Source organism: Oryza brachyantha, chromosome 3, assembly GCF_000231095.2.
Source record: "Oryza brachyantha chromosome 3, ObraRS2, whole genome shotgun sequence".
Classification (NCBI taxonomy): domain Eukaryota; kingdom Viridiplantae; phylum Streptophyta; class Magnoliopsida; order Poales; family Poaceae; genus Oryza; species Oryza brachyantha.
In genome coordinates this window covers 4,020,720-4,046,189 of record NC_023165.2, presented here as the reverse complement: position 1 = coordinate 4,046,189, position 25,470 = coordinate 4,020,720, and the positions used below count along the sequence as shown (strand labels likewise).

At 42.7% G+C, this 25,470-nt stretch overlaps 4 protein-coding genes across 5 annotated transcripts; 3 read left to right on the top strand and 1 right to left on the bottom strand.

The window, feature by feature from the left end:
* The first annotated feature begins 6,591 nt into the window (after positions 1 to 6,591).
* LOC102711793 (protein SOSEKI 2-like) lies at positions 6,592 to 10,354 on the top strand. 2 transcript variants are annotated; one of them, XM_040522448.1, is made up of 5 exons: positions 6,592 to 6,879; positions 7,012 to 7,081; positions 7,182 to 7,297; positions 7,846 to 8,476; positions 10,003 to 10,354. In XM_040522448.1, exons 1-5 carry the CDS (start codon positions 6,654 to 6,656, stop codon positions 10,118 to 10,120), a joined length of 1,161 nt encoding a protein of 386 aa, XP_040378382.1. In that variant the 5' UTR covers positions 6,592 to 6,653; the 3' UTR covers positions 10,121 to 10,354. The 2 variants fall into 2 exon arrangements, with proteins under 2 accessions (XP_040378382.1, XP_040378381.1); XM_040522447.1 differs by having other exon boundaries at positions 10,000 to 10,354.
* Positions 10,355 to 11,082: 728 nt separating this feature from the next.
* On the bottom strand, positions 11,083 to 13,552 carry LOC102711520 (serine carboxypeptidase 1-like). The gene is made up of 7 exons (XM_040522612.1): positions 13,141 to 13,552; positions 12,892 to 12,999; positions 12,504 to 12,784; positions 12,163 to 12,414; positions 11,947 to 12,059; positions 11,769 to 11,867; positions 11,083 to 11,699 (listed from the first exon to the last, which is right to left on the bottom strand). Exons 1-7 carry the CDS (start codon positions 13,403 to 13,405, stop codon positions 11,429 to 11,431), a joined length of 1,389 nt encoding a protein of 462 aa, XP_040378546.1. The 5' UTR covers positions 13,406 to 13,552; the 3' UTR covers positions 11,083 to 11,428.
* A 742-nt stretch (positions 13,553 to 14,294) lies between these two features.
* LOC102720686 (5'-3' exoribonuclease) lies at positions 14,295 to 17,419 on the top strand. Its single transcript, XM_006649476.3, has 5 exons — positions 14,295 to 14,688; positions 15,551 to 15,675; positions 16,299 to 16,613; positions 16,711 to 16,880; positions 17,006 to 17,419. The coding sequence occupies exons 1-5, from the start codon at positions 14,395 to 14,397 to the stop codon at positions 17,389 to 17,391; spliced, it is 1,290 nt and encodes a 429-aa protein (XP_006649539.1). The 5' UTR covers positions 14,295 to 14,394; the 3' UTR covers positions 17,392 to 17,419.
* Positions 17,420 to 21,182: 3,763 nt separating this feature from the next.
* Positions 21,183 to 22,521, top strand: LOC102711243 (ethylene-responsive transcription factor RAP2-13-like). The gene has a single exon (XM_040522362.1). The coding sequence runs from the start codon at positions 21,310 to 21,312 to the stop codon at positions 22,189 to 22,191; it is 882 nt and encodes a 293-aa protein (XP_040378296.1). The 5' UTR covers positions 21,183 to 21,309; the 3' UTR covers positions 22,192 to 22,521.
* The last annotated feature ends 2,949 nt before the right edge of the window (positions 22,522 to 25,470 follow it).

Below are 25,470 nucleotides of genomic sequence, written 5' to 3'. Positions count from 1 at the left end.
CGTCCTTGCCAACTTCTCTTGCTTCTTGCTGGTAGAATCTCGAGATTTGGCGACCCAAGATCTCCACATGTACTACCATGACTACACGTTACCGCGGTTATCCGTGATAACCGCGTCCTTCGTCGAGTCACGGATTCGGTAAGCCACGGTAACTGAATTTAAATTTGAGGAGAATTTAAAAAAATTGAGAAAATTTAATGAAAAAATATATATTGTATATGTTGATATATAGTGTAGTTTTGTCAAAGAAATTAATAAAAAAATATATTCCCGGTGTAATTAAAAATCATGAACGAGTATTTCGGGAAACAAAATTAAAAAATAGCCTATTGCAAGTAATATTTCATAGGAAGATGGTCAAGAATATATTGTGTTGAGTCATTATTAATTTACACTAGACACTTGGGTACATAATGTTGAAATACAAATATACAACAATGGATATATGAAAAATATGTATAGAGAAAACTTATACGTGCATCTTAGTACATACATAATAGTTTTATTTGTAATAATAAGTAGTAGGTATAGTTGTGACGCAGCAATCAAAATAAAGTTATCGTTACTTGTTATTGGAGTGAATTATTTGGTGAAGGATGATATGCCGGTGTATGTTTGTATGTTGTAATATCAAAGAATTTAAAAAATGTCATGTGAAATTTTCTTCTTTTCCCTATAACATGTCCTATTGCCATAAATATAGTCACAAAATATTTTTCTATTTTTCATTAGATTTTTTAAAGTTTTTTTTGCATTTGACATCACATCCATGGTCTACTCGTGGTAACCGCGGTTTCAGCTATAAAAACTCGCGGTAACCGCTATTATTATGTGTTGTTCCAGCAAATAGTTACCGCGGTTTTCGTGACTTATCGCGCGGTAAGCCGCGAAAATCGCACGAGTTTAAATTCAAACTTTTTGGATTTAAATTCATCATGGTTTTTGCGGTTACCGTGCGGGATCTGCGGGAGCACGATACCACGGTTTTGGCGCGGTAAGGGAACCTGCACCGGACAAACAGACCTGTGCCTGATGGATCATGGATGCGATTGTGTGAATGATGGGTAGAATGTGGTGAGCAAGTCTAACAACACAGTGCACACACAAGGTCGGGTTTCGGTTTTCCAGGTGTATTTAGAGTTTTAGACTGCATTTGAATCCACTCATCAGACTCATGCATTTGGGATTCTCACGGTCGTGTTTTTCAATCTTGTAAACGGTGTATCTCGTGTAGAAATCTCCTATATAAAAGTTTACCAGTGACATTTATGAAGCAATATTTTTATTTTATAGTAGTTAATTCAATTATTTATATTTTTAAATAACTATCATAAAAAACAGATAGTCTTTTTAAAAAAATTTAGCTATCTTAAACACCCCCTTATAGGAGTGGAATGATTAAGCTCATGCAGGCAAACTCCCAATAGTTTGGTAAACATACGCATAAATCCGAGTGAAAAAAATCTAGCAAAAAATCGCAGCCACAGTACTCCCAGTACATGTACAGAAGGATGATACATTGATTGATCTGCCGAGTTCAGGCTCGAGAGCAACAACATGTGGGCCAGACCTGGTCGCAATCAGGCAGCTACATGGTTGGCTGTGTGTGGCCATGTAAATTGATGGCGACGAACACATTTACTACTGTTTACTCAGTGGAAATGCTCTGCATCATGGAACAGGGGCAAAGGCAATATGCCGGCACTCGCTCTAGCTTAGCAGTGCCTTCTTCATGGACAGCACCACAGTAGTAGACATGCACCTATAATCGTCACGCTGGTGCACGGTTCAGACCGTAGAGCCCATGCTCCAGCCCTGCCCTACGCTGCAATCCAATTTACTTTCCTCCGTCTTGTTTCTGAAAATGCTTCATGGCAAATTGGCGATATGGCATAATCCCTTGCATGTTCTAATGCTACATCTTGTGCAGTCCGTGACAGGAATGAACATCCAAAGAAGTAGCTGTGACTAGTTCATCTTGCTTCTCGTTGACTTACGCCGATCAAGCTAAGGGGTGGCGGTATTTTTTAAGTCAAAAATAATTTATGAATAAAAGTTTTATATACATAAATTCTTAGTTCTGTAAAAGCCGTGGCAGGAAAATAAAACACGGTCAAAAACCATAAAATTAACTTTAAATTTAGATTAAAAATTTAAATTTTCATTTGTAAGCATAAGTAAAAAAGATGAGGACGATAATAAATAGCAAATAGTGAATCAATAGCGGATTAGTGTCTGGTAGTAGATTTTGGATAGCGGACGCTAAGATCCAAGTAGCGACATTAATAATCACACATGAATTTAAGTATATATATTATGAATATGAGAAATAAATTAGTCATAGATCAATAGAACATATAATTTAAGAGTATAAATAGAGATTTAGATGCACTGAAAGAGGTGATGTCTCGTTCCAACTTAACTTTAACAATGAATATTGTGTTTTGTTCATCAGATATGCATTCGCTAATTATCGCCATCTAAAGCATTAACCTCATTTGGCCTTATGGTCATGCTATAGCGGCGGCTAAATTGAATTACGAACCACTGTAGCGACCCGCTATAGTCAAATAGCAGTCGCTAAGTTCAAACTCACTATGTCCAACATACTACATTTCTACGGCGTGTGCCACAGCGGCCACTCTAACTGTTATCTAGGTTGTATTTTTCAATTGAAGATGAAATATAAAATTATTTGATTTTTAATAGCTATTTAATAGACAAATTATAAAATTATCTATTACCAAGTTAAAGCGAGGAGATATGGAGACTTCTCGCCGTACCTACTTTAATCCATACTTTTTTAAAAGGTAGATTTAAATAGTGTTATTATAATTTTATAAAGTTAGAGAAATGTTATTAGTATCACGTGTAAGACACACATGAGTCAATAACACGTGGGTCATGATGACATATATTTAATTTAGCAAAATTATAATGACAGACGTGAAATTTTTCCTTTGTCTGACGGGTGCGAACAGCTGAACTTAGGTGGTGTTTAGATTGAGGAAATTTTTGAGAGAAGTGTCACGTCAAATGTTTGACCGGATATCGGAAGGAGTTTTCGGACACAAATGAAAAAAACGAATTTCACGGCTAGCCTAGAAACCGCGAGACGAATCTTTTGAGCCTAATTAATCCATCATTAGCACATGTTGGTTACTGTAGCACTTATGGCTAATCATGGACTAATTAGGCTCAAAAGATTCGTCTCAAGATTTCTTTCATAACTATGTAATTAGTTTTTTGGTTTATCTATATTTAATGCTTTATTTAGGTGTCCAAAAATTTGATTTGATGTTTTTGGGAAAAAAATAGGAACTAAACGAGGCCTTACACGCCCGGACCCAGCTCAACATTCTTTTAAAATAATACATACTGGTTAGGGGGTTCTTGGGATGGGTTTTATGTTGTTGTCCATTCAATAAAACTTAAAAAGACGAGACAATAAATTTTTATATAAAAACATATCATAAAGAATAAAAGATGCACCGCTTAGTAATTTAAAAAATATACGTAAAAGTCGAGAAAAACCGAGCAAGATCTTCTGAGCATTTATCGTGAATAGCAACACAAAGAATTGGCATATTGCTCTTCAGCCTACATCATCTCTCTTGAATTTAATAGTACAAACATAAGGATGTCAGAATCGTTTCGTTTCATTTTTACTCACTGGGAGAGCACAGTAATCTTGCCCATCCATAACGGTAGTACGACTGTACAGGGGCAGTTACTGTACAAGTAGATACTGCTTCTACTCACGAAATTTCCAATTACCGGGTGTTTAGTCGGTGAAATAAAAATTTTTGGATGTCATATTAGACGTTTGACTAGATGTCGGAAGGGGTTTTTAGACACAAATAAAAAAACAAATTTCACGTCTGGCCTGTAAACCGCGAGACGAATCTTTTGAGCCTAATTAATCCGTCATTAGTGTATGTGAGATATTGTAGCACTTATGACTAATCACGTACTAACTAGGCTCAAAAGATTCGTCTCACGATTTCTCACATAACTGTGCAATTAGTTTTTTATTTTATCTATGTTTAATACTCTATTTAGATATCTAAAGATTCGATGTGATGTTTTTAGATAAAAATTTTTGGGAACTAAACAGCCCCTTAGTCTAGTGAAGAAAAGATGGAGTACGTAGGCTGTGTTCATTTACGGGTGAAGGATGCATTGGTATGCATAAGTAAATACTACCCGTCCCGAAATAAGATTATTTTTTAGTTTTTTTATTCAATGTTTTGACTATTCGTCTTATTTAAAATTTTTGGGATTAATATTTTTATTCTTACCTAGATGATAAAATATAAATAATATTTTATGCGTGACTATTTTATTAAGTTTTTTATAAATTTTTCAAATAAGACGAATGGTCAACGTGGAAAAACGAAAAATAAAGTTATGGGATATGAACCAATAGAAGATTAACCTTTATATACATATAGTACTCCTACTAACTACTAGTACCATATTTTTTATATAGAAAAAAAACGACATGAGTACTCCTACCTATGCAGATTTCAATACGCTTGTGCAGTGGTGAGCTACATTTCTGCTGGTGTTATACGTTTGTTGCTGTGTTTGCAGTGGTGCATGCATGGAGCTGAGGGGCACTATTTGGCCTTGATGGCCATTGATACAGCTGATGCTCGCTCTCTGAGTTACTTGTCAGTGCCTCCCAGTGGTGGACAACTGGACATGCGCTTGCCAACATGCCGTGAATGAAATATCCAAAAGCCATGTCCCCTAATCATGCACTAATTTTATCTCTTTATGTGCAACAAACCAGGTTAGTCAATGCCCAAACTCAACCCACTGGTATATGAGCACTGCTGTTAGAGTAAAATACTGCCGGTAATGTCCCTAAATTGAACTAGGGAGGTCAATGTGGCTAATTTAATTACTCTCTCCTCCCCAAAAAATAATTTCTCATCGTTTTCTCTCCGTATTAATAAGAACACAGTACAGTTTTGTTTATACCTTCGTGATTGATCAATCATTAACTTAGATAGAACTACCGTGTTTTAGGTACGGAGGAAGTAGGACATGGAAGGCAATCATGAATCCATGATGCATGGTTTGGATTCTAGTCTCCTCTTCTCTGGTCCTGCTACAACGCCTGATTATTAGGGGATCGTTTGGTGATATATTTGTAAATAAAAAATACTTTTGTCACTGATCAAACATTTGATTTTTGTTCTTCTGTCAAACACACAAGCAATGTATGGAAGCTAGGGGGCGTGTATGTGATTTTTAACTTGGGTGCATGCTTTCAAATTATCATCCCACTGCAGCGACCAAATTTGATCGATGAAATTAAAATTTTCAAACACTTGATCACTAGACGGACCCAATAAAAAGTAATTTAGGAACAAGATCAATTCGATGTAAAAATTTTAAATTAACTTTAAATTTAATATTAAAATTTATATTTTGTCTTATAAACATAAACAAAATTAAAAAGCCGGACGATTGTCTCGGCAAGGCATGCCCGCGTGTGTGCATGCAATTGGTGAGAAGATCTGAGGAAGATGATGGGATCGCCCAAGATTATTAAAAACTGTAGGGCAATCGAACACAACAATCACGAGCTTACGTCCAAACATGCCGTTTCCCATTCCATCAAATCAGATCCAAGGACCCGCCCTCGCCGGCTACTGTAGTTTCCAAAAGCTGCGATCCCGGTCCACCCCGTCACAAGCCGCACTATACTCTCCCCCGCCCCGCACCACCCTACGCAACACAGCACGACACGGCGCCCCGGCCCGGCCAACCAACATGGAAGCAGTTCGCAGCGCGCCGCCCGCCCCCCGGGCGTCACGAAGCCCGCCCTGGCGCACGCGGTCACGCGGCGCCGAGACGGCCGGCCACCCGCGCACTAACTGCGCAACAGTGCGTGCGTGGACGAAGAGATGACGCTGACGCCCCCCCGGGCTCTCGCAGACGCGGTCTCGCTCTGCTTGCTCTCCTCTCTGCACCCGTTTTTCTACGGGATTGATATTTTTTTTTCTCTGCGCGCTCTCCTCCTCTCGATCGACCATGTGCTGGCGTGCTAGGATGCTAGCAGCACTGCACATGACCACAGCACAAGTACACGGGGCACGGGGAAGTAATTAGGGCTCGTTTAGTTTCCAAATTTAAATAAAATATTAAATATAGATAAACCAAAAAAACTAATTATATAGTTATGAAAGAAATCTTGAGACGAATCTTTTGAACCTAATTAGCCCGTGATTAGCCATAAGTGCTACAGTAATCAACATGTGCTAATGACAGATTAATTAGGCTCAAAAGATTCGTCTCGCAGTTTCTAGGCTAGGCATGAAATTCGTTTTTTCATTCGTGTCCGAAAACCCCTTTTAACATCCAGTCAAACATTTAATGTGACATTTCTTCCAAAAATAATTTTCTCAATCTGAACACCATATTAATAAATGCGCAGAGAAGAAGGAGGGTGTGTGCTGTAAATACTCCCTCGGAGAGAGAGGGAGAGGGATGGTACTTGCATGTTTCCATTCCCATTCCAATTCCAACCGTATCTCCTCTCCTACTAAAACCTGGTGGGGGCCGGGCCAACGAGCTAGCTACCGGTGATGACCCAGGAGTGATATAAGCCACTGCGTGCGTGGTCAGTGAGAGGGAAAATGGAGGTGGCAGGAGCGGCGATGGAAGGGAGGAAGGTGGTGGCCGGCAGGGCGGAGGCGAGCCCGGAGAGGGGCCGGCCGGCGTACGCGCCGCCGGCGAGGTCGGCGCCGGCCAGGCCCATGAGGAAGGTGCAGATCATCTACTACCTCTGCAGGAACGGCCAGCTCGAGCACCCGCACTTCATGGAGCTGGCCCAGCATCCTCACCAGCCACTTCGCCTCAAAGGTACGCACGCTTGCATCATCTCGCATCTGCATGCATGGTGCGTTAGTTAACTCTTCCATGGTGATCACTGATCTTGATTCTGATTCTTCTTCTCTTCTTTGTGGTGTGTTGTCTGAACTCTGAACTCTGAAGATGTGATGGATAAGCTCACGCTGCTCAGGGGGAAAGGCATGCCTGCTCTCTTCTCGTGGTCTTGCAAGAGGTAACTACATGCAAACTGTAATCACGCATGCTCGTTTGTTCCTCTCTCTTTTGCACACTACTACTACTAGAGCTTTACACATTTGTGTGCACACATGAAGGAACTACAAGAACGGTTATGTATGGAACGACTTGTCGGAGAACGATGTGATCTATCCGTCGGACGGCGTGGAGTACGTCCTCAAGGGCTCTGAGATCTTCCCTGGCTGCTCTTCCGGTATGTAAACCATCAGCCCATCATCACTCTACGCAGTACGCACTCAGCTATTACCTGTTATCACTGTCTTCTTCCTGTGAAATTATTGGCGAACTCCCCATTTGATTGTACTAGCGTACTATTACTGGAATTGCCATGACTTTGCATGGACAGCATGGTGCATGTACAGCAATAATCTCTTCATCCTTTTTCGTACTCGTGAGAAAGAGGCCATCTTGTCAATGAAAAAGGCTTCTTTTTCTCCCATCTCGTTCACAATGTCAACTCGTTTTGAAAATGCGAAAAAATGGGCCATGGTGGGTGTTGACAGTAAAACACGAGCACAGCTTTCTTACACCTTGCACGTTTCCTTGCTGCACCCACATCGTGTGAAGACTCTATCACTTTTTTTCTGTGGTTTTAATGCATGACGGTAGAAGAAGTCTCTCACACTGTAGCATCCATCATCTGAATTACTAATGGTTACCTGTATCTGACAAACCAGCTCTGTACAGTAACATTATTCAATTGATGACATGCACTCTTTTTTCTTTTTCTGAAACCTGCAGATCGGTTCACACACCTTCGTGTAACCGATAGGTCTCCGGCGAAGCGGCTGGCACTGCCGCCCAGCCACAAGCAGTACATGGACAGCTACCGAGACGACGCCGGAGAGGATCCTGAGGACGACGAGCTAGCGTACACGTACCACCGGCGAGCTGGCGCTCACGCTGCGGCTCGCCTCGCCGCCAAGCCCGTCTCGGCGCGCACCAACCGGAGCCGCCCGGTGGAGCTGCCCGTGGAGGAGACCTCGCCGCCGTCGTCGACCTCCTCCGACAAGCCTCCGGCCGCCCAGCAGCTGCAGCCGGGCCGCGGTGACGAGACCGAGTCGAACAGAGCAGGCTCCATGCTCCTTCAGCTCATCGCCTGCGGGTCGGCGACCGGCGGCGGCTCGGCTAAGTGCCGGACGGAGCCGAGGCGGAGCTGCGGTCTGGTGAGCCGGCTGGCGGCCTCCCGCGCCGGCACTGAAGACGACGACGAGGACGGCGACGGCGGCGGCGGCGAGCTGAGCCGGCGGTTCGGCCACCTGGCGGTGGAGGAGAAGGAGTACTTCAGCGGCAGCATCGTGGAGAGCGGAGGCAGGGGCACGCCGCTGCCGTCCGGCTCGCTCAAACGCTCCAACTCGTACAACGAGGAGAGGTAAACCCCACCATTACCGGAAGTAGTAAGATCTTGCAAGAGTAATCGCCTAGCTTGTCCTAGATTGCGTTGCATCTGAGTGAGTGACATTGCGATTGTCGAATGCGTATGGCGTTTCCTGGAATCTCATGACTCGATTCGTCATGTCAAAATGTCTACAAAGATGTCTCTTTGGACCTAGGTCATGTAGACGTAGCATGCAATGCTTGTCTAGGCTAAACGGAAAGCTTGGAGTTTAGCCATGACACAACATAGTGGTCAACGAATGAGCAGGTCCTTTTTTATGTTGAAGAAAAAGCGGGAAAAAACCGTAGAAGAGACCAACTGGGATGCATGCATGTCGTTCAGGAGGGTAGGAGGGTATGTCTAGTGTCTAGACTATACAGAGCTCTAAAATATTTTTATATTATTAATAGTTAATATAAAGTCAATTTATATAATAGTTATATATAAAACTGTTTTATTATTATTAAAAAATATCTCAAGGCAAAAATTTAGTAACTTGAGTACCATAAAGTAACAAAATTTAATAGATTTTTTTAATCTCAAGTTAATTCTCAATAATTTTAAAAGTGCTTTTTTTATCATCTTGAAAAGTATCTCAAGTTACCCAGAATTGAATTTTAGTATAAAATTTTGGTATCTTAAGGTACAATACTTTTTACACGAGCAATTTTACAGTCTAACAAAAAGTAACTCGCGGTATCAAATCGTTTCTGATCGTTGGATCTAACAGCGCACATCCTACTCAGCTAAATTCAATAGTGTACTCAGTTAGATCCAATGGTGAGAAATGATTTGGTACCTCGAGGTACTTTTTATTGGACCGGAGTAAATCTCTACATTAAAAAGGATCACCCTTGATGTACTTTTTCAAGTATGATAAAAAGCTCATGCTAAAAACCACACATAGAGAAATAATACATTTATGGTTTATCTCATACACACCGCGATTACGGCATGTTCAAAGGCAGAGGCTATTATCGACTCTTATCTGATTCACGTTAGCAATAAAAACCTATTTTTTAATGATACGTATAAATGTAGACTCAGTTATTGTTTCTTCGTTAATGGAATAAAATATTTTTTATTATGATAGTTTCATTTTTATTCATCCTCACGCAATAAAGTTTTTGCATATATATTTAACATTTTTCTATGCCTAGATTAGATTACATGTATAATGCGTATTTAAATTTATTAGCATCTTTTTAATTTGGAGTATCATTCTTGTTTGGTTGTATGCTGTGTGCCGGTGCATTTTAGCATGAAGACATAGGTTCTTTTGTGCTTCGTCGACGTGTTTGTGTTGCCACCACACTGTAGACTGCGTGCATGGGCCATTGGTTCAGGACTCCACGTCCACTCATTTCATGGCTCAAGCTCAAATCACTCGAGTGGATTCTGTACTAGGTTCTACTGTGTGGACGTACTACGTTGGTGTACATAGTAGCACTGCGCATGTACGGACAGAATCGAATGTCTGCATTACAAATTTTACACATCGTATGCTTTTTTGACAGCAGGAGCTCAAGGCATGGCGTCGGCGAGGAGAGGTCATCGACGGCGGGTGAGCAGATGGAAGGGGAGGAAGGGATGATCAGAGGGAGATGCATTCCGGGCAGGAAGAAACAGCAGAAGTAGTAGCAAGTTAACTAAGCTAGGCGCACTCTAAAATCTCTAATCATTCAGATTTGCAGGATTAGACGTTAATTAATCTAGCTAGTTTGTACCAGTACGTACGTACTACTGCCTTTTTTTTCTTTCTAATTTAAGAGGAATTAAAGGAGACTACTGTGTGACATGTCGCTGGTAGATCTGGAATGTTTGATCATTCTGCAAGTTCGGTTTCCTTTCTCGGTGAACATATGAACGTCAGTCAGCAATGCTGATGCCATGTGTGCTTGGTAGTACAACAGATGGGGAGTATGGGACGGTGTGTCGTGTGGTGTTGTTGGGTCCACTGCGTAAAGGAAGACAAAGGTAGGTCGCGACTCGCGATGCATCGCACGCATCTGCTCCATAAATTCGTTGCTCCATCCGTGCTGAGTTGATGAGCTCTGAGCCGCCTCTGACTGCTCTGGTCATGCTCTCCGCCACTTCTGCCAGGTTTTCCTGCCTACGTATATGTGGGTTGTTTTTGCTGCCCAACTGCCCGGGAGAAAGGACGATAGGAGGCACAGGGCAAGAGCCAAGACCCGGCACGGGTTCGCAAAGATTGGTTTTGGCGGTTTTTCGATGTTTGAACGTGGCTCCAAATTTATTTTCATTTAAAAATTTGAATGGTTTTTGATACATCCAAATATCAAATACTCCATTAAATTTCATTTTTTCCCCCTGAAATGAGATAAGACTTGGGGTTGCGGTCATTTGCAGCGACCAACTATGAAACAGTGAAGATTTTTTCTTGGTTTCTATGGCCTATGGGCATGCTTTCAGAACTAATAAACCTATAATATGAAAGATTTTTAGCATTATAATAGTTAACTTTATTATTTATACCATTAAATGACAATAATGGATTAGATGACATTTCATCTTTCATCCTTCACCAACCAAATAACACAACCTTAGTCTCTGCATCCTCCAAACGTACAGACGATAACTTAAGATTGAACGAGTGTGCTACGTGCATAACTCGATAACTTAAGATTGAACTCAGGGTGTGATACATGGATAACTACTATGCTAGCCAACGAAGCGGATTGGATTAAGTTTGTCGGAAAAATGGTCGAAGATTATCAAAAAGCTGCGATCACAATAAGGCTCAAAACAGAGAAGCCAATCAGCAATAACCACCGCGATCGATCCCGCCAAACAAGTCGCGGTCAAGAATTCAATTCTGGCGACGGACGACACGTTTTTTCTCAGCATCTCCACGCGAGATCAAACACAAGCCCGCTTCCCGGCCTTTCGCCATGCGAGCCCGTGCCCGGTGCCGCGGTGGCGGCGCTACTCGTCGGAGAAGTACGGCGCCCGCGGAAGCGGCTGGCCGCGGAGGAAGGAGGACAGGAGCACCAGCGCGCGCTCCGGCTGGTCGATCGGGATCATGTGGCCGGACCCGCGCACCGTGGCGAACACCAGCCCCTCGTACGTGATCACGGACCCGGCCACGAACTTGCCATCCGCCGACCACGGCCGCCAGTCCGCCGCCACGCGCAGCTGCAGCCTCTCCATGGACTGCCTCGTCGCCGTCACCGGCACCATCGCGTCCAGGTCGCCGCTGCGCCCACAGATACGTCAGTCACCGAGAGACTACGTACGACGATGCGAGGATGAAAGAGCAACCGACCTGAATATCCAGATGCGGATGGCGCCGCTGCTGATCAGGGCCTTGATGTGTGGCAGCATCGTCTTCGGCGAGTCGCCAAAGTGGTTTAGGTTGTAAGTCCTGTTACATTTGGCATTTCCATCCAACGTCGGAGACAGGAAAGCGAGCGTGTTATTGTCGCCAAATAAAAGAGTGATACCTGCATCTTGTCCACGGATATTCCAGCTCCGTGTTCGCATGGATCGCCTTCTGCACTTGGGGCTGGTTCAAGTACGCCTCGACGTAGTACTGGGCACACGGATCAGCTAGATCCTGCAAGCATGCATTTGAGATGACGTATCAGTTTAATCTTCACTTGAAATGTGTGTGTTTCTGAGCGTGCAGTAATACTGAAACGGAGTGCTAGCTTGAGTACCGTGCACTTGGAGCCTGAGGGCTTGACTTTCGTGTCGTGGCAGGGGGGCGAGTATATGTTGTAGATGTCGATGCTGCCGACCTGGCCGTAGGCTGTGTTCCTCGCCGACTCGCAGACCGGCGACGGGTCGTCGGAGTTTTGGCAGCTCTGGGCGATGAGCGCGTGCCCAGAATCCGATATGAAGGCGTGCTGCCACAGGTACTCGTACAGCTGCGTTCGCTCGGCCGCGAGCTCCAGGATGCCGTTCCCGATCTGAATATGATGACCAAAAATTCAGAAACATTACATCTGAACATATGTATGACCAGCGCTGGCGAATCCTGCATCTGCATGCTACTCACGGCGATTCCTTTGAGCTTGATGTGGGTGGCGTCGGGGAGCTTGTTGCTGGCGAGGATGGTGACGGCGAGCTCGGGGACGTAGTGGCCGGCGTAGCTCTCGCCGAAGATGTAGAGGTCGCGGGTCTTGTACTCGGGGAACCGGTCGAGCCACCGGAGCAGGAAGGCGTAGGAGTCGTGCGCCGTCATGTTGTCCCCCATGGTGCTGTACACCTCCTCCGGCTTCACCGCCGCGTACGAGAAGCCCACGCCGACCGGGCTCTCCAGGAATAGCACGTTTGCCTCTGCCGATCGCATGCGTGATCGTCAGTCACGCACGATTTTGATTTTGATTTTTTTTGGTTACCGGATGGCAACGTGCCAAAAGCGTGACAGAGAAACGTTTCCTGACCGGTGTTCCAGGCGTTCGTGTTCCGGCAGAGCGTCTTGCCGTCCGTGTCCACGCGGAAGGGCCCGATCTCCTGGAACGCTCCGATGCCCAGGGACGAGCAGCCAGGCCCTGCAAATGCAGCACTACGTTAATGGTGGCGTCATGTCATGCGTACGCTGTTCTGACGAAGAATTCAACGTGTATAACAAAAAAAAAAAGAAAAACCATGGATCATATTGGTTGGGAATGAAAATGGATACTGAAAATCACCTCCATTGAGCCACAAAACAAGCGGTTTTTGGTCAGCATCGGCGGAGGCCTCCACAAAGTAGTAGAAGAGCGACTTCCCGTTAGTCTGATTGACGTTGATGTAGCCAGAATATTGCTGCAGCTTCAAGTCCGGCGGCTGCCCTGGCAGCGCGGAGATCTTGTCCGCCTCCTTGGAGCCTTCGCCGGCGGCGAGAGAGCGACATGATTGCACGGAGAAGACGATCGCGACGGAGATCCACAACGCCATGTAGTTCATCATCGCCATTGAAGGACAGAGAAAGAGCAAAAAATTTTTAACGAAAGCACAAATTATTGGCAAGCCGCGGGTTTATATCAAGAATCCTTTTTTTTTCTGTGCCTGTTTTCTGGTTCTTCAGTTTAGCCGGATGGTACGTTTTTGGTTCTCTTTCAACACCCTCCCAGAAATTAAGGACGTGCTTGCCAACAATAGATAGTTCTTTCCTTGTGTGCAGATTGACTATTTCAAGCATTTACTGCCCGTTAAAGTTTAGCATATTGCTTCAAATTAAAATTTTAATGTTTTGTTGAAAACTAGTACATGCCCGTATTTTGTTATGACCAGATGAGATGGTGAATTGGAGACAGTGTAGCAACGGATGTGAAGCTGACGGACAGGCTGCGAGCGTGTTGGTTACCAGGTTAGTAGGTAGGAGGGGATGGAGGGTGAACATTGAATTTTACTTTTACAGTATTAAAAAGAGTAATTTTACAAGAAGACACAATATTATGGTATAAACCACATAAAACCACAAGGGTCTTGGCACATGATGCATAACCCTGAATATTATAGTCCAAGGGTATCACAAACCAACATTATAAACCAATTTTAGGTAGTTGTAATTTATATAGACTTGTTAAATAACTTATAAAATTGATATAATTTTGCATGCAATTTTATAACTCATGTTTATTCAAAATTATGCTTTTATGAAACCATATGTCCATAATTCATGTGGCTATTTGACACATATAGAAACTCTGACCACAAGTACATAACTGTGGTTTAGTGAAATTTACTTTAGAAAAATAAAAATTTATCGAAAAAAAAGTGAAAATTTAATTTGGATCTGATTTGAGATGCAAAAGGAGAACGGAAAAGCCAACGTACGATGAGATCAGGCCCAGCCCACATTCGCCAGACAACCAGAAGCTGACAGAGCGGCGAGCCATGGGGAGCAAAAACCCGGCGAGGGAGGCCGAGGCGCACGACGATCTCTCTCACAGAAACACGCCATGGGGAGCAGGAAGAAGGCGAAGCCGGGGAGGAGCAGGAAGAAGCCCAAGAGCAACGCCGACCAAGCCTTGGCCCTCGACTATGTCCGCGCCTGGGTGCTCCCCGCTGCCTCCGCGCCGCCAACGAAACCCTCGGCCGCCGATGCCGCCGGGGACGGCTTCCTGCCGCATCAGGCTTCGAAGATGGCCTCTGGAGGCGGAGGTAGCGTGCTGTTCGAGCTTCACTCCCACTCCAACCATAGCGACGGGTTCCTATCTCCCTCCGCGCTCGTCGAGCGCGCCCACCGTAACGGGGTAAGCACGCTCTGGAGTCTGGACTCTTTGCCTGGTACACGGTAGGTGTTTGAGGAAATGCTTGGGAGGTCTATAGCTCTTCTTGGCGGTTTTATTCTGCAGTGAATTAGCTCCTCACAAAGTCACAATTACTTCGTCGTGTTATTAGTTTTCAAATCCATGCATCATCATGATTCATGATCCTGTCTATTGGGTAGGTTTATATTGGATGGCCTGCGGTTCTGATTATGGAGCCGTACCTGCTTTTTCTTAACCTGTTAACTAGTTAAATGCTGTACTGAGTGTCTCAGACTCTCAGTGGGAATTGATGCCCTTCAAGAATTTGCACCCCTTCAATGATCATGGAAGTAGCCATCTTCTTATTACGTTGGGTAGTTCAGACTGTGTTTGGCTTGGCAGTGCATCATCTTTTTTTTTTTAATCATGATGTTATCGCTACGAGAGCACATGCTTCCTATTATTTAAAAAAAAAACTGGCATGAGGGTTCTATCAACAGTAGCTGAACGATTGAATTCAAGCCGTACAGCTAGGTTAGTGTCTCCTAGAATATGCTATTTAAACTTTCAGACTCCTCCGGTATTACTCTCCACATATAGGCACCAACTCTGTACCAAACGCATATGTGTTTTTGTGGGTCTTATTGTAACTGGTTTGTCTGGAAACATACACACCCAGATTTTTCCACCACGACGTGCATCGTGTCATTGCACTTTGGCCTAGTTGTATCTGCCTCAGGTTCATATATTACTGTCCCCAAATCTGAAGTGCCTGTTTTGATGTTACATCCTATGGCATAGATGCCACATTTTCGAATGATTAGAAATAACGACTAAATTGTACTAGTATATACTGATATTACAGGTGAAAGTCCTTGCCCTGACAGATCATGATACCATGGCTGGTATACCTGAAGCCATGTCAGCGGCTCAAAAATTTGGCATGAGAATAATCCCCGGAGTAGAAATCAGTGCATTATATTCTCCAAGGTAAGATATGGTTTTTTCTCAAAAGATATTTCCATCATCTTTTGAATAAAAATTAGTAATTCAATGGAATATTAACAAATAATCATCATAGTTGCTACGTGCCTTCATAGCTCACAAGTGTTACCGCCCTATATGCCTGTTCCATCTTATAATATTCTGTTATGCTACTTTGTTTTAAACAACATTTAAGTAACCACAATACCTGGGAAGTTGTTTTGTTCAGAGATTCCTGTACCGCTACTGATAGTGGCAGTGAACACGACTTCATTGTCGTGTCTTTTCTGTCAGAAAACTGTGGTAACTAGTATAGTATCTTTTTGACATATCATTTAGATATCTTGATTTTAAAGACCAAGAGAGTTCTGTAAGTGTTTAAATGTCAGCTTAACAGAGCAAAAGATAACCAAAGTTTGAAGATCAAATTTAACCACCTTATAAAAATGCTCTTAAGAATACTAGCTCTCATCTATTCACCCTATAGAAATGACGGTTAACTACAAAGTACAAACTAAATATCCTGTTCTGTTATCAATGGTCACTTTAACCTAGCATTACATGTATTGCATTTTATCCTTGTCTGGTCATAATGTCAAATAGCTTTCCCTGATCTTTGTTGTCTAAAGGGAAATTGCTGGTGCTGGTGAGCATGTTCATATTCTAGCATACTATGGTATGTGTGGACCTTCAAGGTTTGATGATCTGGAACGGATGCTATCAAATATTCGAGATGGGAGGTACTTGCGTGCAAGGAATATGCTGGCGAAACTAAATAGACTAAATGTGCCAATAAAGTGGGAACATGTTACTAAAATTGCTGGTGAGGGAGTGGCACCTGGCAGATTGCATATAGCGAGGGCTATGGTTGAAATGGGTCATGTAGAGAATGTTAGGCAAGCATTCAACAAGTACATTGGTGATGATGGCCCTGCATATGCCACGTAAGTGCCTACTGTTAATGTACTAAAAATTCATCCGGGTGAACACGTGATGCTGAGGAAAATCTTTGCTGAATAATGGGTCCCATGTTTCATGCAGAGGAAGTGAACCATTTGCTGAGACTGTGGTGCAGTTGATTAATTGTACAGGGGGAATATCTGCATTAGCTCACCCATGGGCATTGAAGAACCCAGATGCAGTAATCAGGGCATTGAAAGGTGCTGGTCTTGATGCCATGGAGGTCTACAGAAGTGATGGAAAAGTTGATGGTATGTCTCTTGTACCACGCATAAATGATTTGAAATCTTATTGTGTAAGCAGCATATGTTTGCTATTTGTTAGTTAATATGTAATTACAGGATCTTTGTCAACATGCATGAACTTAATTCCACAGGATTTAGTGAATTAGCTGAGAAGTATGGCCTACTGAAGATCGGAGGTTCAGATTTTCATGGAAGAGGTGGGAAGGATGAATCTGATATTGGAACAGTTAAGCTTGCTATTACTACTTTGTGTTCCTTCTTGAAGATGGCTCGGCCTATCTGGTGTAGTGCTATGAAAGACATTCTACTGAAGTTCGCAGAGGAACCATCTGCGGTTAATCTGGGAAAGATAGTTAAGTTTGGAGAACTCATTCATTTTGATGGTTTTTCATCAATGGATGCTGGTATGGATATTGTTAATCTGTGCTTATCTTCTTGGTTAAGTAATGATGGCATGGAAGAAGTTGAACTTGAGGAGGTAAGACTGAAGCTTGCCCATTGGGTATGTAAAAGATAACCTCAAAATGCATGACCATCTTGAACAATTCATGTTCCCTTTATTTAGAATGTGTTTTACTCACATTTATATTTTGCTATGTTCTTAACAGTCCATAGACCTAATACATATTTTATCTGTTAGTGATGGTGTTGCTGACAGTAGAGATGATATTGAATTGATAAGTCATTTGGCTTTTAATCAAGATTGAATATTCCTTGGTGGTTATTTAACTTCACTATAGTCAAGAGCCACACATAATTAGAACATGCGAGTATGCTACTGGATTCTTTAACAGATAATAAACATTTGTACATGGGTGTATTAATCAAGCATACATCTACTCTCCTGTGTATATGTCCTTTTAAATTATAATCAGAACTATGCTGATTGTTTATGTACATCTTGTGAGTTGTCAGTTGCGAGGCCCAGCCTAAGAATTGAGCCCATATATGGTCCATGCTGGGTTTGTGAGTGCAAGTGTTAGCTGAGAGTGAGGGCCATACCCCTATCCATTGGAACAAACCTGTTCATAACATCCAACTTAAACTTATGACCAATATAACATAAAGCTAACATATAATTAAGGGATAATTGCAAATTTGTCATTGATTTGAAACGTTATTGCAAAAATGCTACCAGAACTATTATTCTAGTGACATCCTTGTAATTTAGAAAAAAACAATGGCAAATTTGCAAAGCCCCAATCGATACCCAATTCAACCTGATTAATGTCCATTGACCAGAAATTGTATGGTTCATGTAATATTCAATTCCTTTGGTTAAGCTCACGTCAGTCATGATATTGCAGTTATTTTGATTGTTTTTTAACAGGAACATGTTTTTCTTTATCAACAATGATATGCAATCCAAAGGAATATGCCATAGTTTTCTGTGAGATGATGCAATCCATGGTACTTTTAGAGTAAAAAAAATTATTCTTGAAGTGGATTCATCTATCTATTTATTTTTGCGTCCATGTGTGTGTGTTTTGGTTTCTTCTTCTAGGCTGTGTGCATCTCATTGATGCACAGACCGGGTATAATCTCCCATTGTCTAAAAAAAGGACAGCGTGATCTTGGCTTCTTCGTGCCATTGTCATGGTCCAACCTATAGATGTGAGCATTTCGTATTTCGTTTATATCAGCAAGGGCTCCTGTTCTGTCGTTTTTGCCTTTGTTTTGATCTCTAATATTGATTTTACCTCTCTTTTTTAGGTTTTTATTTTTACCCCTGTTTTTTAAATCAATCAAAAGTCTGCCCTCTTTTAAATGGAGGTACTAATGGTGTTAAAGTCTATCGTTAAATTACCATTTTACCCTTAATCGGGAATTTTATTTTTATTCTTGTATTTTTAATAGTGCTTCTGTTTATGAATATATATTAATGTGATTCAGAACGGAGGGCAAAACCGCAAATGATAAAGATACAATGATAAAAATGAAATTTCCGACTAAGGGTAAAATGGTAATTTAATGGCTGACTTAACACCGTTAGTACACTCTATCCAAAAGAGGGGGAAAGTTTTGATTAAGCTCAAATAAATAGGGGTAAAAATGAAAACCTAAAAAAGAGAGGTAAAATCAATATTAGAGATCGAAACACGGGTAAGAACAAAAGTGCCCCTAAATGTAAACATACAGCTAGGTTGTAGGTCATTATCTAAAAAAAGAACTGTTCTAAAAATACCATATCTTGAAAACCTCCTATAATCCGTCTACTGTAGAGTACCAAATCCAATCTTCATATGCGCTTCTGTGCGGGCTGTGGCCATGGCTTTGCTTGTTCCCTTTTTTTTCTTTTTTAAAAATATCCCTTGTTGTTATGTTGTTGAACTGTTGCTGAACCGCATTCCATCATCAAATTTGTCACATGTTTCCTGATGGGGGCATTAAGACCTAACGACGTGTTGCACTAAATGATTAGCCTGCTGCCAATTTGGTATATGCTGCATCATTAAGGCTTATTTTTTTCCCCCAGGGTAGCGTAATGACCACTAATTCTTGTCCACTTTACTCTCATCGTGAAACAACAGCCACCAGTTATATTAAAACATTATCATCTTCGTGTAATACCTTTTGGTTTCCAGTTTAGAACATTATCATCACTCGCTGATGGACCAACTGCGCTAGACTGATAAGTGATAAGTATTGCCTTCCTGACTGCCTCCCTTTTTCTCGTTTTTTTCTCTTCAGCCTCAATGTTTGAGATGATGCCTATTGGCTACGAGCATGGTCAAAGTGTTTGGGTTTCATTTCTTCATCGCGAGAAGATCAGAAAAAAAACATCTAAAAAGGTTCGTCCTCTTTGCTTGGATTTATGAAGCCATTTCTGAACGGTGCATTTTCTCCAGAATTCTCGAGGATTCAACAAGCTTATATCCAGCCTTACAACGAACAAAAAATCTTAGTTAAGCTAAAGACGATGACAATACTCCCAAGACATGCCTCGTGGTTAGGCAATTTCCGGGATCGTGGATCTGAAAATCCACTAACGACTCGTTCTTTCAGGCCAGAAACCTGCCGATGCAACCCTGACACGTGGATATTCTCCTTCACAAAATTCAGACATTCTGTGGCTCCTGATTGCTCTAGCCCCTTTCTTCTCCGATCCCTCGTCGCCGATCGACCATTCTCGCAGCGGCCAGAACACGCGTGCTGTCATCTTGCCCCAAACAGGAGCTCCATGACCATTTTGCAAAGCCACTTTCTGCAGCGACGCAACTGCACTGATGTTTGCTTGCTTTAATATTTTCTTTTTGTTGGATTAGATTGCACTGAACTGTTTGCTTGCCCAAGCAGAAGAGACTACGAACAGTGAGCCACTGTTGCCGATCGCTTTTGTTTGCATGGTCACAATTAGCTGCATGCTAATTGCCAGGCCGTTACTATCCAACTGTTGGCAAGTGTACAGTTTCGTTTCTGGAAGAGAGAAGAGAATCGTTTGCATGCAATCCCTTTTCTTTTTTTTCCATCTCCACTCGAAAGGAAAAACAAACTGGTCATGAATGAATAGTAAACAAGACGTGCAATCTTCTGTGTGGTACCATCATCACTCATAAATAATGACTTTGTTAGATCAAATCAAACTGCCTTTAACATCGCCATCGTATCTAGCCAGTAGTCAGTAGACTAGTAGAGTACTAACTATTCATTAATACACACAGAGTACTAACTATTCATTAGTAACACATCCATGATTTCATAGGGTTATATAATGCTCTCTGCTTACTATCAGTAAAACTAATCTAGATTATATATTTTTTCTAATCTAATTGATCAGATCTATTTACCATAACTATTATTAAAGAATGTTTTTATTCATTAAATAACTCTAAATTAATAATCAAGATTTTTCTAGTGATAATAATACTAATAGTAGAATATTATTAGCAGAAAGCATTGTAGCTTAGATATTGCGTGACCAGATGAACCTCGCCTATACTTGCCTCGCAAAACCTAAGATTGTTTTAGCTCGATCACGGCGACGAGATCTAATACTCCTCGCGACCTCACAAGTGGCACGCTTGCTGCTGCCGGGTAGTTCACGCGCCACTAGACAACCATGTGACAGCTAGATCAGGGGGGACTTACCAGGTCAAACCCACTTATCCACCAATCGGCGTCCGCCAGGTGTCCACCGGTTTTACCGGCACCTGCCTGGAGCGCATTGTCCTAGTGTGGAGCGGGATGGGCAGGTGGCGGTAACAACTCACCGTGGACACCTGGCGTGATGCCATTGGCTAATTCCTACTTCTCCCGCGCTTATAAAAGAGCCCCCGCCATGGCTGCTCTTGCTCATCGCGACGAAGATAGCATTTGCCTCTTCAGCGACGGCTTGAGTTCAGCTCGTCTTTGCCAACTCGATTCAGCTTAGGAGTCTGCTCACTGGTCGCTCCAAGTCGTCGGTGCTTTGTTTCTTGGGTTTGTTGATCCATCCATGGCGACGAGTACAGTGGATTGGTGTGGTCGCGGCAGCAATCTTCCTGCTGCGCTGTATGACATGGTGGATAGCAAGGAGCTAGTGGGCGCGCTTCCTCCGTCCATGGTGTCCTTCTCCTACCCCTGTTCCGACAACGTGGAGCAGAGCGGGAGCTCGCTTCTTGCTGGCGCCAATTACCTGACTCCTGCGCAGGTCTTCCAGTTCCACGTCCAGTCGCAGCTGCAACGCCTGCGCCGGCCGGCCGCGGCGGGCTGCCTCGGCGCGGCGCCGCAGGCGATGAAGAGGCATGGCGCGGCGGCGGCGATCCCGACGCGGCCTCCGGCCAAGCTGTACCGCGGCGTTCGGCAGCGGCATTGGGGCAAGTGGGTGGCGGAGATCCGCCTGCCGCGCAACCGCACCCGCCTCTGGCTCGGCACCTTCGACACCGCCGAGGAGGCCGCGCTGGCCTACGACAGCGCCGCGTTCCGCCTCCGCGGCGAGTCCGCGAGGCTCAACTTCCCCGAGCTCCGGCTTGGCGGCGCGCACCTCGGCCCGCCGCTCCACGCGGCGGTCGACGCCAAGCTCCACGCCATCTGCCACGGGATGGACCTACCCCAGAGCCAGAGCAATGCGACGACGACGACGACGACGCCGACGACGGCCACCACACCAAGCTCCTTCTTATCCTCGGAGAGCCCGGACATCAAGAGCGAGCCTGTCTGCTCCGGCTCCGAGAGCTCTTCCTCGGCCGACGGCGACGTGTCCTCGACGGGTTCCTCCGACGTCGTCCCGGAGATGCAGCTCCTCGACTTCTCGGAGGCGCCATGGGACGAGTCCGAGAGCTTCCTGCTGCGCAAGTACCCCTCGCTGGAGATCGACTGGGACGCCATCCTTTCCTGATGCAGTGACTGCCTGCCTCCTCTCGTTCTTGATACAGCTCTTGGTGTCCTGAACATTTTCAGAGCTCAGAGTGATGATCTCCATAGCTACTTGCTGGTTTAGGTTTTGGGTTTGATCATGCCATCGATCTGTACTTGTGTAGCATCATCCCCTGGTCTGCTTGGTTTTTACAATGGCAATGCCAGGAAGGAGGTCTCAGTCAGTGCTTTGGTTTCTGCAAGGTGCGAGTTGTCAGCATGAAACTCTGCATGCAAACACTTCATGTATATAGTACCAGATATTTGAACTCTACATTGTAGTTCATATATCCAATAAAGAATTTCTTTGGCACATTCAAAAGTCTAAATGGATCATATTCTGTAGACATGTTACCGTTCAAACGATGAGATGGAGAAATCCAATGCGATATACTAGTTTATAAGAAATGATTTTAAATGAAGTATTCTTACAAGAATATGCAGGACAATTGTTATATTAACACAGAAAAAGAGCATACTTGAAGCTAATAACAAACCAATTCCATATTGTTTCTCGGTATGACAAAAGGGGTAATCATTTGGGGAAAAGACAAAACGGTATGTTTGCAAACGAAAAATACTTTATGAATAAAACTTTATATATATATGTTCTTAACAATTTAAAAGACAAGGCTAAAAAATAAACTACAATAAAAAAACTCAAACTCAATTAGAAATTTAAGTTTGAAAATTTAAATTTTGACTTAAACAGAAGTAAAAAAATGAGGGTGAAAGTTAAGTCGCAGCACTCAACTGTGAATATGTCAACTGAACTTTTCTGTAACAAAACTTGCTTTTATCTCTGGAGATGATGCGGCGCTGTGGTTGAAATATGATAAATTGTAAGTTTTGGCTTCAACAAGTGATCAGTTCTACACAGTGATGGATCCCCGTAAACAATATTATGGGCGTATGAGTAAATTAAATAGAGATTTAGTCTCCCTTTTCATTGATTTCTGACATAAAATTTTAGGAGGGTCTCATGGTCCTAATAAGGGTAATGGCGGCTCGAGCCCTCACCACCCCCATTGCAAATCTGCTGATAGGTTCTAGGAATTGACATCGACGAACTTAAGTTCTATGAGACACTATCACAAAATCATTTTTATTTTAGGGTAACTCTTCAGTATATTTTATTGTTAGTATTATACTACCAGTAGAAAAATAGTATTTTTATATTTTGTTAATTACTTGATTAGCAATATTTTATAATTTTATTTTTTTCAATAAAAATCACAATAAAAAGGATGATATTACCCCTTTAAATTTCTACTACATCTAATATTGTTGGTAGTATAATTTATTAATCACAATCATCCGATAAAAATAAATCAACAGTATAGATTAGATTCTACTACCAGTATAATGCACCAGAGTCGGCCACTTTATTTTGTCTTTGCCATTGCCATTGAACTCCATTTTTCATAGATACCACTTGGCAATTATCTTTAACTCTTTACTCTTGAAGATGTGCACCAGTGCATGGTGCCAAAACAATGGCATGTCAAATTCCTATGGTGCTATCTAAAACCCAGTCCATAGACTAGTTTCAGTGTTGCGGCTTCTTTACATTTGTTCGATGAAACAAAGAAGAAATCCCTACCTATAAAATCTCAATTCAAAATTGAAAAACTAATATAAATGCTGGCGTGTTCATGTGCACTTACCTATACGATGAACAGTGCTAGCTAAATATTTATTTGTAGCTGCAGGGGAATGCAAGCATCTGGATCTCTGTTTTGCTTATGATTGTCTAGGACTAGCGAGTCATGTGGGGAAGTCAGGACTCCACGTTATTGCTACTTTACTTTGGCTTAATATAATGCTAATCCAATTCCCTAACAGGAGAGAGAAGCTAAGTTGTCATTAGCTGCCAATAACCACAACGGACACAGTTCCTCTTCTAGTTCATTGTACACTGTTCAGAGTTCAGCTTAACCTTGTCGTTCCTGCAAAACAATTGTTCGCTTTTGGAGGATGCATGAACCTTGATAAACGCATTAGTGAAGATGGCAGCTAACTCTTTCTTTGATGCATTAGAGGACTTCACATGAGTTTAACCAGCAGCCTTGTCTTATCTGTAGTATCAAAAGGATAGTTTAATTTCTTCCAAAAGAATTGTTTAATTAAGAAAAAAAAACATCTACATAACAACCTTGTGTTTGCTTTCATTCATCACAACCTTGGCTACAAAAGAAAATGTTGTTTTACAGCCATAAATCCTAGCCCTACTGAGAAGGTGTGAACATCAGCATCAAGGCCATGACGAGTGAAGATATATTTTCTTAATTGTAAACTACTAATAATGCTCAACTTACATTTTCCGGCTGGTATGTGTCACTTTACAGATCAGTATGGTCTTTCTTTTGGTGGTCATTTTCATGCTTTAGTCCATCATGGTATGAACCTTTCATGTTTTTTCTATGCATATCCTCTCATGGCGCTAGCCAGAGATTGCAGAGAAGCATTAATGCAATAATGCTCAGCCGTTGTCAGGTCAACCCCCATAATCTCCATGGCCCAAAGTCAACACGCTGTTATTAGCAGAGCAGCAGAGGCACTCAATGACATTAGACAGAGAAGTCCACTATGTTGCCACCTGCCATGTCAATCCTCTGATGGTCCATTGCACAGCTTAGGGTTGACTTGTTGGGTGATTTCAAAGGGCAGAATCAGAAAAAAAAAGAGAAAGGTTTATGAGCTAATGCAAGGATTAGTTCAACGCTTAAATAAATGATATCTTGAAAAAGTAGCTGCTATGGATGATCCATCAGACTATGAGTTGGCCATGACAACACAAGACACTTGACAAAGAAAAAGGCTAATCTTAGGGATGATGTATCTAATTACATATTATCTGATCATGACATAACACTGCAACACTGGCACAGTGTACCTCATCTTGGTAGCCGTTGACTCTAGTGAACGAGCTCTCCATATAAGAAAAAGAAAAAAGGAGATGTCCATTCTTTTCAATTTTTTAATCATAATGTTAAGCTAGGACTCCATAAGCTGTTTGGATTTGATTTGCCTCGTTGACCAGATCACCAACGAGAGATCGGCGCAGCAAACCGCGGATTTTGATCTCAGGCTTGTGGCTGAGACTGAGAGGAACGCCAGCCGAAGAATGTTGATCTGATCGACTAGCCTTGGTTGCCACTCGCCGAACTCTGAAAGTCAGAGAGAAAAAAAGAGAGAGACAGTTTATACGGGGTTTCAGAGTTGTCCTGACCGTCTCTCCTCCTACATTTCGAAGGGGAAA